This window comes from Montipora capricornis, chromosome 2, assembly GCF_036669925.1.
Source record: "Montipora capricornis isolate CH-2021 chromosome 2, ASM3666992v2, whole genome shotgun sequence".
In the NCBI taxonomy this organism is placed as follows: domain Eukaryota; kingdom Metazoa; phylum Cnidaria; class Anthozoa; order Scleractinia; family Acroporidae; genus Montipora; species Montipora capricornis.
The window spans coordinates 41448150-41460649 of record NC_090884.1 but is presented as its reverse complement, the minus strand read 5'-3'; the positions used below and the strand labels follow the sequence as shown (position 1 = coordinate 41460649).

The 12500-nt window shown below is 37.8% G+C and overlaps 2 protein-coding genes across 2 annotated transcripts in view; both read right to left on the bottom strand.

Moving 5' to 3' along the window:
• The window catches only part of LOC138022001 (sulfhydryl oxidase 1-like), a 17683-nt gene extending 9104 nt beyond the window's left edge, over positions 1 to 8579 (bottom strand). The window contains exons 1-8 of the mRNA XM_068869034.1: positions 8308 to 8579; positions 6997 to 7097; positions 5535 to 5583; positions 4478 to 4580; positions 4145 to 4238; positions 3995 to 4054; positions 3719 to 3804; positions 3108 to 3263 (exon numbers count right to left, since the gene is read on the bottom strand). Of these exons, the coding sequence (XP_068725135.1) occupies positions 3108 to 3263; positions 3719 to 3804; positions 3995 to 4054; positions 4145 to 4238; positions 4478 to 4580; positions 5535 to 5583; positions 6997 to 7097; positions 8308 to 8545 (887 nt within the window). The 5' untranslated portion in view covers positions 8546 to 8579. The remainder of the gene's footprint in view (positions 1 to 3107; positions 3264 to 3718; positions 3805 to 3994; positions 4055 to 4144; positions 4239 to 4477; positions 4581 to 5534; positions 5584 to 6996; positions 7098 to 8307) is intronic.
• Positions 8580 to 9214: 635 nt separating this feature from the next.
• LOC138037997 (uncharacterized) overlaps positions 9215 to 12500 on the bottom strand; it is a 4953-nt gene continuing 1667 nt past the window's right edge. The window contains exon 1 of the mRNA XM_068883817.1: positions 9215 to 12500. This exon is cut by the window's right edge and continues 1667 nt beyond it. Coding sequence (XP_068739918.1) covers positions 10364 to 11662 — 1299 coding nt within the window. The 5' untranslated portion in view covers positions 11663 to 12500 and the 3' untranslated portion in view covers positions 9215 to 10363.

The following is a 12500-nucleotide window of genomic DNA, read 5'->3' as shown; positions in this document are numbered from 1 at the left end:
TCAACTCCGATAAGGTCCATTGCATCTTTTGCCGTCAGATATCAAAGTGAACTGTATTTCTAACATTTTACCTACTGTGATGTTATGTACAACACTGAAATCAAATGGCAAATTATCTGGTATCTTTTTCTGGAAGGATATTTGTTTAACAAACTCAAATTGAATACCTTGAGTGGATGTTGGATCTCTGTTGTCTGGCTATTTATAATTTTGTTCATTTGCACTCAACTCTGCACAGTCATCAGGTAAAAAAAAAAAACAGTTGAAAATTTGACTAATTAACAATTATTCGCGAAGGCGAAGTGAATATTGGTGAATCCCCAATATTTACTGAGCCTGAGGTGAATAATTGTTTTAGTGTGATTTTCAGCGGTGACTATCAAGTACAAAACAACGGGCTAAAACAAGATAAAAAGGCACGAAAAGTTCTTGATTGGCTTAGCAGCCGCGCCTCCAAAATGTTATATTCACCGGGTAGCGTGGTGAATATAACACTAAATTCTTTTATTATATGACTAGCTCCGTGAGCGGGCAAGATGAACCAAATCGCACGCTGTCATTGGCTACCTGAGCGGGCAAGATGGAGCTATCTTGCCCGCTCGGGATTTCTCGCTTGGTCCCGCAAGATCAAAGATCATTTTTTGGTGTTTTAAGTCATATAAATAAATCCTTTATTGACCAAGCTTCTTCGGTCAAGATGGCTGCATATTGGCCTCGTTCTTTTTTTGCGTGTTTATGGACTTCGTCTCGGTCCATAAACACGCAAAAAAAGAACTTGGCCAATATACATCCATCTTGACCTCACGCTTGGTCACCGCTGAAAATTATACTAATTCTTGTTAGTCACGAGTTATTTGAAAGAAAGCTTGTTGTCCATTTTTTGCTTCATTATTCAAGGAAAAGGTTCTTCAGAAACGGAATTTATTCTGAACTCCGTGAGAAATTTATTTAGTTGCGTATAGTTGTTGACACGGAGTGTGTTGCTTGTTTGCACGCACGGAATCATATAGTTTTTTGTTTCAATCAAATTTTGGGCCAGAAAAGGTTTTTGCAGATTCAACGTGTTGTTGTAAATATTAACTAATTTGCATGCGTGGGTTGAAATTTGATATGGGAAGTCGACAATACTTCTTTAACCTTATCTACTGCCCATTTTTACGTTCTTAACCAAACTTAATGCAAAAAGTATTTACAAACTAGAAGTTGCTAATAGCAAGTTGGCTAGTTCTAAAAGGACTGGGGAATCGAGGAATGGAACGGGGTATGGGGAATTACTAAAATATTGAATCTCTAAAAGGAGGAATTACTAAAATAGTGACTCTCTAAAAGGGGGAATTACTAAAATAGCAAATCTCTAAAAGGGGAAATTACTAAAATAGCAAATCTCTAAAAAGGGGAATTACTAAAACTGTGAATCTCTAAAAGGGCAAATTACTAAAAGGGGGGATTATTAAAAGTGAGAATCTCTGAAAGGGGGAGTTACTAACAGGGGGACTTACTAAAAGGGGGAATCTCTAAAATGGGGAATTACTAAAAGGCAGAATCTCTAATATCTTTTAAACACTATGAAAGTCAACAATCACCAGGTGTGAAATTGATGGCTTTCAGGTAGCATTAAAATATATACTACATGTACTACATATGTACTACATATACTACATTAAAATATATATGATCCATTTCATATATCATTTCATTATTAGGAAATCTATCAGCAGCTGGCATCACACGGTCAACTTGTCTTAACACAAAAACTGCCTACTCCGAAATCATCAGGACAGACAGAATTGAGAAATCAATATTTTTCCTGGCATACAGCACACAGGGATCACAACTAATCACAGGAAGACCATCAAGATTAGAATTGCTGCTCAACTGGTGGCTTGCAGCGACAAGAAGCTATGTTAAAAATAAATAGTTTTGTTTACAAACCGATAGCTTGTTAGGGTGTTTGGAATGAGTACAAAAACTTTTAACACATACCAAAGGCAACCAAGTTTACCCTCACAGAGCATCTAGTTTCTAACATTATCTGGTCCAAAGAAACGCCTTACATCGTTGCCATGGTAACAGTATTTGGAGGAAAATGTGATGGTGGGTACTTAATACCCTGGCCAAATTTCTTCTTATTATAAATGGTTACTAACTACATCTAAGAACAGAATATGTTTATTTGTATGAAAAAAAGGAGAAACTATTTTGAGCCTCCTTAAGGTGGTTAAAAAAACCCGCCATCAACCGGTTGGCTCAGAATGTTGGAAATCAAGAGTACTGCGCAGGAGGTCGAGCATTCAAACCCTGGCCAGCAAACACTCAGCATGGAAAATAACTGAGGAGAAAGTGCTACCTTTGGTAATGTAATCTGCACATGGCTTGACTTTCAAGTCCTCTTGGGTAAAGACCATAATAAGGCACCATCTCACAACAACTGCTGTTAATAATGTGGATCTCAAAGAACCCACACACTGCTTTCCAAGTGTAGGGGGTGGAATTTCTGGTGTTGTGGTCATCTTTTGTGTTGTATATCACTAACTTGAGTGGACCAGCTCAAATGGTTCATATGTTCCCTTCTAGTCCTAATCCCAACTACTCTATTGCAGTGCCAAAATGGAATAAATTGAAATTAAATAAACTAAGGCAATAAGGTTTCAGGGCAAAACGGCTTGTGACTGTAGGGGACAGAGAGGGAGGCTCAGGGCCTTGGCGGGGATATGTCATGTCCACGAAAGTTATTTTTAGATGAGCGGAAGTCTTTGCTCTAGCGGAAGTCTGTCTTCCAAGACGTCCGCGTGTGGTCTTGCCTCGCTCTCAGGATCTTAGTGAAAAGTGAAAATGACGGTGCACGTGGAAGGCTGATGAATATTTATTTTCTTTCAAACATCACACCGAGGTTTGCCTGCATGCAGACATCTCGGACGACAGACTTCTGCTCATCTAAAAATAACTTTCGTGGACATGACATATCCCAAGGGCTGGACCGGGAGCCTCCCTCTCTGTCCCCTCATTTTCTCTTGCTATGAAATGACCAAAAACCAACAAAGCTTCTATTCTGATGCAATTTACCATTACTTTCTGTAAAATTCTAGTATCAGTCATCAAGAGCAAACCTGCTTCCAGCTTCTTGTTTTTTCTGGTCCTCTTTTCCATGAAGTGTCTTGTAAAACTCCATGGCTTCAGAAACAGCAGGAATTTCAGGAGGAGACTTCACTACCAGACAAACATCGTCTAGAGCTCTTTTGAAACTAGCATGGGTTTTTTCTTCTCTGCGAAAAATACACACAACACAGTATCAAATTGGCCTGGTTTAATCTCAAGGATACCCTTCCAGAGCTCTGCACACATCTCACTTTAGACGTTTTCTATGTATATGTTAAAGTTAAATTTTTTCCTGGTTTAGTAAGATTCTCTTTAAACCGGTTTAGTCATAATCCGGGGCAATCAAAAACAAAAACAAAAAATTAAGAACCAAGGAAAAACTGACTTTCTGTCTTTTGATTTGGAAAATTGTTTCAAACAGACAGCGCCAATTCTAAAACAAGAGAAAGTCATTTGTCCAATCATGGAGCCACTCAGTACCAAAGAACAATAAGTTGTACTTATTGTAAAACAAACAAATCTCAACATTATTTCATATTATATAAGTGGTTTGCAAATAAAAAGTGACTCAATCAAAAGGCCTGGCTTGTTCTTTTTTAATGAAAAAAAAAAAGTTTTTTACCTTGAGAGCTCTTGAAATGTACCCTTTCTGTGTAACAAAATAATGGAAGGAAACTTCTTCACAGAATATTTTTCTACCAGATATTTCTGTGAAAGAAATAAAACAGTGGTTTCATAACTCTTCTTTAGCAGACAGAAACAAAACAATATTAGTAGTATGGAAAGACTGTACTGACCTCTTCTATGAATTGGAAAATAAAAAATACAATATGAAAATTTATTTTGTTTCAAAGTCAAATGATCTACTTAGATTTTCAATCATTTGAATGGCACTCACATTTTTATTTAGCACCCTTCTGACTCCTAAACGTGGGCATTTCATAAAATCTAAAATAACCTGGAGAAAGAGGTCAAGACATAGTTAGTAAGCCATGGACAAAATCAATAATTATTATGCCTAAAATAAAATGAGAAATCACAAACTTACCTCTCGCCCAATATATGATGTTGGAACTTCAAAAATCAATGCTAATTCATCATACACTGTTCTCCCCTCCAAAAACCTGGAGACGTATTCCTTTCTGTGGAATAAAATTTTTCAAAATGTAAGACGACAAGACAACATAGTATACTGTTATGTCTTTTAAATTACAAATTTTGCCCATAAATCATATTCCAAGTTTCTTGGTACAACTGACAACTGTGGTTAAAAAAATTGCTTGCTTGGACATTTTGTCATTTTACAATGGAGGAAGTGCTTCAGTTACGGCATTACAGTTCCAGTGCCTATGCTGTTATGTTGTTGTAAAAGCCAACTTACCCTACTGGTATGAAATCCACATTTGCCCGTACCAAGCCAATGTTCTTCTGAAGTTCAGCTACCTTCACCATCTCATGGAGCAGACTTAATAATGTCTTTTCTCCTGTTAAATTTAACAAAGTATTCATTACAATACTTACTTGATGATAATAGATTAATAATAATAACAATAATAATAATAATTAATAATATTAGCCTCTTTTTATCAATTATGTCATCATCTTCTCTAATCATTATCACATAATATTATGACAACACTGCCACCATAAACTCAAAATGTATTTGCCTAACAATCAATCCAGTGTGAAAAGAAGAAGAAACCTGTTGAAAAGAAAGTCAGCCTAAACTTGGACAGTTAGTGAGAGGTGTTTTGTTTACATTATGAAAATCTATCTTACATCAGGGTTCTCCCCTGTTTTCAGCACAACTGGTAACGGACCTTTTCAAACCGGTAAAGCATTTGGTTAATGTTGGACGTTCTGCAAAGGATAAGCGACTTCTGAGCGTTTGCAGGCGGCAATAAGTGCTCTTACAAGCAGTAAATTTTACCAGTTACCGCCTGATAAGGAGAACCCTGCTCACATTCTTATAATATTAAAATAAATTTCAGATAAAATTAATGTAATGCACTGATCAATGTTCAGGGACATGACAGCATAAACTGTATTCCAGACAAGTTATCAGTGGCAGATTATTTCACAGGAATTCAAAGAGGTACAGGTCAGTCTCCATAACTAATTGTTTTGTTAGGTCAGAGGTTTCATTAGAAGCCGGTCAATGGTGGTATACAGCAGTCTATGTTGTCAGAAATTTGCCTCTCACCGGTGGCAACTCTGCCTTGATTTTCACTCAAACTCGCTGCTTACATTGTATCTACCACATTGAAACCACTGCAGCTAGCAAGACAGAGTCACAACTTTTTCAGGTTTCTTTTTACCCAAGACAAGCCAATTAGTGTTCGTCTGCAACAATGATTAACTAACAGTCAGTGACAGCAGCTAAATGCAGAAAGGCTTATGCACATGAAATGAACTATATAATACACTCAGTAACATACCACGAAATGTTACTCCTAAGTTGGAACTTGAATCAGATGCATTGAAAAACTGTTTAAGAGAAAATAGGGAAAAAGTTACCAGACTTTTACTGTCATTATTTTGTTTCACACAATAATAAACAACATTGTAGATTTTTTTTTTCATTTTGGCTCTTCCTTGTATCAAGGGTTGTCACAAAGGCCAGTGCTTATTTTGGGGCTCTGTAGATCAGGGGCCCGTTTCTCAAAAGTCCCGAAAACTTTTCTGGCCCAAAAAGCCATCTGTGAAATTGCCAACCGCTTGTTTTGGAAACCCGATCTTTTAACATGTTTTCATTAGGTAACAAAAAGAAAAAACTGTGAGGTTTGACGAATTAAATTCTCTTCTCTCCGTTCTTGAGATAAAAAGGGAATTGTGACGCCCAAAAAGGGCCGTAAAGTTTCGGGACTTTTGAGAAATGGCCCCCAGATCACAACACTGGGATATCCAATATTGGCTAACTCTTTGCCAAACTGTGGGCCGCCGGGGGAGGGGAGGTTGTTAACATCATAAAATGTTTATGATTTCAAAAGCATTATGAGACATGACCTTTCGGTTAATAACCTTAAGGCGCCTGCAAACGAGAAAACATTGTTGCAGACACATTGTTTCCCAAAATGTTTCCTTGGCGTGCAAATGAGGAAACATTTGCTGATGAAGTAAAGTGTTTCTGAACAAATTCAAAAACATTTTTGCTTCCACAACAAGTGTTTCCTGGGGCCTCAAACAGGGAAACATTTGCTTGAAATCGGAACATTGTTTCCTCGTTTGCGGCCACCTTAAAGTATCTGACAAGATAAAAGAAAGTCTAGAATTACTTGAAGTTGTCATTATAAAGGCAGCACTTTGTTCACCGTTATTTTAAAATCCATGAGAGGTTGTCTCGCCTTTTTTAAAATCAACACCCTACTCTACCGCAGCCATGTTCTCTACCAACATTACCATCTGCCATTCAGCTTTCCAAATCGTTCACGGTGGTAATTTGACCTTTATCAACTTGCTTGATAAAACCAAATTTTCCTGTTTTACTCTCCCACCAACGCAGCACCACAGTTTCTTTAGAAACTAGAAATTTGTTTACCATCTGGATGGCAGTGCTTTAAGGTTAAATTCCTGGGAAAAAGTGAATAGCGGTCTACTCAAACCAATAAGAATGAAAACCCTTCCTGACCAGTTTTCTCAGTAGGTAGAGACCCATGTGGCTTCAACTCCGCCTTGACTAACAAACAGTGTCTTTAAGTGACTAAGGAGAAAAGGGTGCCTTTTAAATAACAACTGCAAATGGTTAGACTTAAACACCGCCACAAATAATCAAGAATTAATGCCTCAGCAATACGCTCTAGTCACTTTCAGTCATTAACACAACAAGATTGACTTTACAAGTTCACCTATGTACAAGTAACAAGACAAGAAATCATAAAGGATATTGTCTAGATGATGTACCTTGATAGTAGGATAACCTTCTATATTGTAATGCATACATGTGGCAAGATTACGTTCTTCCGCGCAATCAATAGCACCAACGTGTATTACTTGTCTCCAGTCTAAAAGAGAAATTGTTTGCATCATGTTTACGTGAAATGGCAAACGGCAGGCTGCTTCTTGTCACAAAAACACAAAAATCCTCTCATTCCAAATATTTCTTTACCTCTTGAGAAATTACTCTCTATCAGAAGCTAACAAGCAAGAAATGAGTAAATATAAAACCAAACCAGACCAAACCAAATTTCAGCTATGCCATAATTAAATTTGTACAAATGACAAAGTGAATAAATAAGATAGATTAGTTAGCTCTGATAGTTGTCCAAAATCATTTTTTTAAAAAAACACTTTAGCAATGACTAACAACATTGCTTAGCTTATGAACTTTTAGTCTTGCGAATGAGACTTGTAGATTTTACTCTGTCTAACACCGGACTATTTTACTGGTCATTGACAGCTCCTTCAGGGATGAGTGGGTTTAAATTTATGGCATCTCTTGGCTAACTTAATCGTATTATTTTTTGAGTGTACGCAATGATACGCAAAGAAAATAATTCTCGACCCTTATACAAGGACAGAAAGTTTTTACTTGAAAAACAAACTATTGTGAACGATTGTATGAAAACGTTAAAGCCACAGTTGTTGAGGGGGCGAGACTTTCTAAGCCTTCAAATGATTAGCGAGTATTCGTACTCTGTTATCATTGTCAACATTGCATTAACTTTTTAAGCCGGTAATTGGCTTTTCACAGTTACAGGAAGGACAAATAATTTGTCATCGATAATGCCCGATATGTTCACACAAAGAGAAAACAAGATCTAGCGAGATTCACAATTCAAAATCAAAGTCTTCATCAAGCTCCCTGATATTAAATCGGTTCATGTTTCCTTAAACTGCATCGAGTTAATTATTAAAGAGGCAAAGTTAAAGAAAACGGATCTGACGTTAGAGATCTAATTTTAGTTTCTTTAGTCGTAGCCTTCCAGCGGAAATTCTACCTTTTCTTCCATTACAATGAAAAAAAAACGCATAAGTGTCGGGAAGCAAATGAGGATCAGACGTACGTTGAAAAATCTGATTTGTATATTTCACTTCCTATTCAAACCACCATTTTCTTCGAGATTTCATTAAAAATAAATCACATCTAAACAAAGGAGGACCGAGCAGATGGAAGCCCTCAGTTTTTTTTTGTATACCATGGATTATGCTCTTTTCTTTGCCTTAACTGTCTCGACACTGTAACTGCGAAAAGTTAAGCAAAAATTGTCTCACCTTTTGCCATCTTCGCGAGCTTTTTCCATGTCGGTGCAAAAGCGTGGCAATGCCCGCAAAAACTGGAATAAAACTCTACCACCCAGGCTGATGGACTGTTATGTACAACACTGGAGATTGTATCATTTTCTAAAAGGACTATGTGATCGGCTGATGAATACAATACACCATAAGAAAGCCTAAAACAAAGATAAAACGAGAAAACAACTAAAAAACATCTGCATGACCAATCAGCCATTTTACGACACTTCAGCTCGACAAAAATATCGTGTGATGGTTGCCGCTGGTTTTCATGTGGGCTCACGCGTGGCAGTATAAAAATGTGATATGGCTACCAGTAGTCAAGTAGCAGCTCTCGTGTGATTGGCTCGATACCCAAACCAGAACAGTGGAAACTGCTTACAATTCCAAGCAATATTACACCCACGTCAAAAGACGGCCATGTTGGTGCCAAAGTTGATCACATTTTGCATAATAATAGAGTCAATTTCCGCTGTTGTTCTTTCCACCAACAACAGGCCGCCGTGACGTCAGGGGCAATCAAAGAATAGCAGGTTGGAAGACCTCAGTCAGCAATGACCAGAACCAGGTTGCTGACCAGCGGTTTTCGTTAAAACAATGGTATGCTGGGGGGTGCGGGGGGTGCTCAGTCTCGCGGGCTCAGAAAACCTGGTTGTGGTCATTGTTATTTAAGGTTTTTCTAGCAGGTTACGAGAGCTGCTACATTAGTAAAGAAAGTAACGGAAGAAATTATGTGCGGTATCAAAGAATGCACAGTGCAATTCAGCGCAGAAATTATAAGTGGTATGATGAAACATGTTTGAAAATAAGTATTTTGAGCCAGAGCTGACAAGACGTATATTTGATAGGACTAAAACGAAAACAGCGTTTACGAAGCGTTGCGTTTTATTCCTATTGAAACTAAAATGGCCCAAGTCAAAGAATTTTTATGAGACTTATATTTGACATAGTAATGTACTATATTTCGGCTAGCGAACCCAGCCTTCTTCAGGTACAATGAGAGTTTACATTGGATTGCTTCTATGTTGACGTAATACTGGAAACACACCGACAAGAGCATTGTCCACGATTGCTTGCTTAAAAATAAGGGTGCGTTCGATTGACCCTATTCCGGAATAAGAATACGTGGAGTGGTTTAAAAATATATATCTGGGGTTTTGAAGCAACAAGGATAAGAAACATCTGTTCAAAATAGCATTTTTGCAGGTGTCTGACAATTTTAATGTGAATCTTCGTAAAAATTAAGAATTTCTCACTTCTTTTCCATGTATTCCTATTCTGGAATACATTCAATCGAGCGCACCACAAGGAATTAATTCCTCAACTCTCTCTAAATTTCTTTGTTGGGTAGTCATGAGAATTTGGTGTTATATCAAGATCACACCTCTTAAGCTGACAATTACCTTCATTTTCAATACCTGTCTGACTGACATTTCATTGAAATTTAGCCTGCATAGCAAGCGTTCCTGTTCGAACAAAGAGCTCTCAAATGATTTTTCTGCAAAAAGTGGCCGCGCGAAAGATGGGACAAGAGACTGAGGTGAGTGCAATTTGAGAACTTCAAAACATCACGTTTGATTGTCCCATAAATCACTAAATGCACCGGCAAGTTCATAAGATTTTTTATTTATTATACACTCAACAAAACCACCCTATCGCTTTGTTTCCATAGCAACTTTCGTATTGCCCTCTATAATTCTCTACAACCTATTTATGAATTCGTCTTTGACCAATCAGAAACGCGATATTTTGTTGAGTATATAATAGAAATAGAAAATCGTATGAACGGGAGTGCTTTTCCCGATTTATGGGCACGAGTGATGTTTGAAAGTTCTCAGAATTTTAAAACATCACGAGTGACCATGAATCACGAAATGCACGCTGGACCAAGTTTATAGAATCTTCTATTTATTATTACTCCATTGCTGTGTTTCCATAACAACTTTCGTATTGCACTCTATAACCTATTTATGCATTCGTCATAGACAACCAGAAACGCGATATTGTTTTGAGTATGTATGCTTAATAAAACTCTTTATATAGTTCCAATACAATCTATCAGTTCGAAATTTCTGCCTCTCAACGTAATGCCATTCTGTATCAAAAAATCACGAATACTTCGAGTGCTCACCAAAATGTACCATCGTCCTTCTCGTTCGTGAATCAATTTTACAACTCCCAACTGCACCAGATCTTCGAGACTCTCTGCAATTTCTAGGATCGAAACTGAAGGAAAACCATTTAATCTTAGGCTGTGTTGAGCCTTGAACCCAAGTTTGTGGAGACTGTCGTCTTTTGCTATCAGTCTTTCGTAGGAATGTTCAACTACGAGAATAGCGCCATTGCTGGGGCCTATGTCGGAGCGATCATTTGGGACTACCCTTGTTAAGGCTCTCACACTCTCTGATGAGTTATTTTCCTTGCGTCGTTTTCTTTGCTTACGACCTTCATTTCTGAGATGCACTCTCAAACTGCGTTCTTGCTTCTTTTTTAGAATGCATGGAAAGATATCTTCCTCTTTTGCACCATATTTTAATGCCTCTGTGACCCATTTCGAAGACTGCTTAGACTTCATTAGTTCATCATCGAATATTCCGATGTCGCTGGTTTGAAGCATTTTCAAAAAATTGGTATTCCGCTTTGTAATTGCTGGATATGTCCTCGGCCTGTCGTGGAGGCGAGGCTGTTTATCAGCTGCACATTGCGAAAACTGAAGCTCGTAACATTCCTCAGGGATAACGTTTCGTCTGGACTTATAACTTTTGCTTCCAGGCTGAAGAGTGAAAATCCTTTCTCTGGTCAGGGGCGCCGCAAAAGAAACCGTTTTGCTCTTCAGATCTTTAGTTCTGAGGTTGGGTTTCGCTTTCGCCTTCATATTTCCTCCGCAGTGCTGTTTAGATACAGTTTCGTTATAATTTGTGGAACATGAATTTATCGTATATTTCTTCGGGAGTGTGGAATCAGATTGATAATCAGCAAGTGTGGTGCTTTTTGGCTTAGCATCAAGTTTTCTTCTCTTTCGAAATTTTCCTGTCTTGGTTTTATTGTTCCTTTCTACAGTTCTTGTCAGAGAGGTATCGTTGCTATGTCGACCTAGACTTTTGGATCTTCGGCAAGGAACTAGATCAGAGTTTGAAAGGAGCCTAGGCTCTTGCTTGTCGAAATCAACAGAGTCGACTTCACCCAGAATTTCCAATAAATCTTGATCGGCTTGAATCTGAGATTTCCTGTCACAGCCAATACAGCCTTTGCCAGTACATAAAATATTCCCAATCTTGGTGAAATGAACACGATCCTTGGTATACAGAGGAGCTTTGGATATAAGCTCGCTCATGCTCCTTTTCAACTGAACTCAATGGACTCTGACGCAGTGAATATCCCAATATCACTTATTTAGTTCTCGCAACACTGTCGCGATCAAACACTGTGAAAAAACCTACTTCATTCTCGTTCGTTTTAAGTAAATACAGTGTAAGTGCAATTCGCATTTAATTTAAAACGAAAGGGATATTGTTGTTAGTTTTTTTGTATCTTATTACTGGTGGATGCTTGCACCTGTCTGTTGGCTGAAAGTTTAATCAATTGTTGTAATTGGTTGGTCAGTTGCATTTTGAATATGATTAGAAGCGGCCTTAAGTGTTTTTGTGGTTATCAAGGAGACCAAGGGATCAATAATAAAGCAATGATATTAATGCCTGGGTAGGGGGGTGGGGGTAGGGTATTAATGTTGTACACGCATTTTCATTGGTTACCATTCATACATACACATACATACATCTTTATTTAACAATGTAGGTTAAATGTGAATTGGCAAGACCGAAGTCCTGATGTGGACCTGCCTAACTACAGCTAATTAAACACAATCAAATTAAAGACAGGCAAAAATTAATGATAAAAACCGACGTTTCGGTGTCTTCATGACGCCATTGTCAAGGAGAAATAAAAATTACAAAGTTTGCGGCGAGGTGTAACAAGAAATTAGCATACAGTGTTTGAAGCTAATTATATAAATACTTTCGCGCGAATTGAATCGATGATGAAAAGCACTTCATTCACCAAACAATCGAACTTATTTCTACACTTTTTCAGAATGCTAAAACGCCTCAGTAGGTCTTTTTGGGACTTCGCCGTGCTGTTCGTGGTAGTGTTTATATACTGAAGATGCCTTTTGT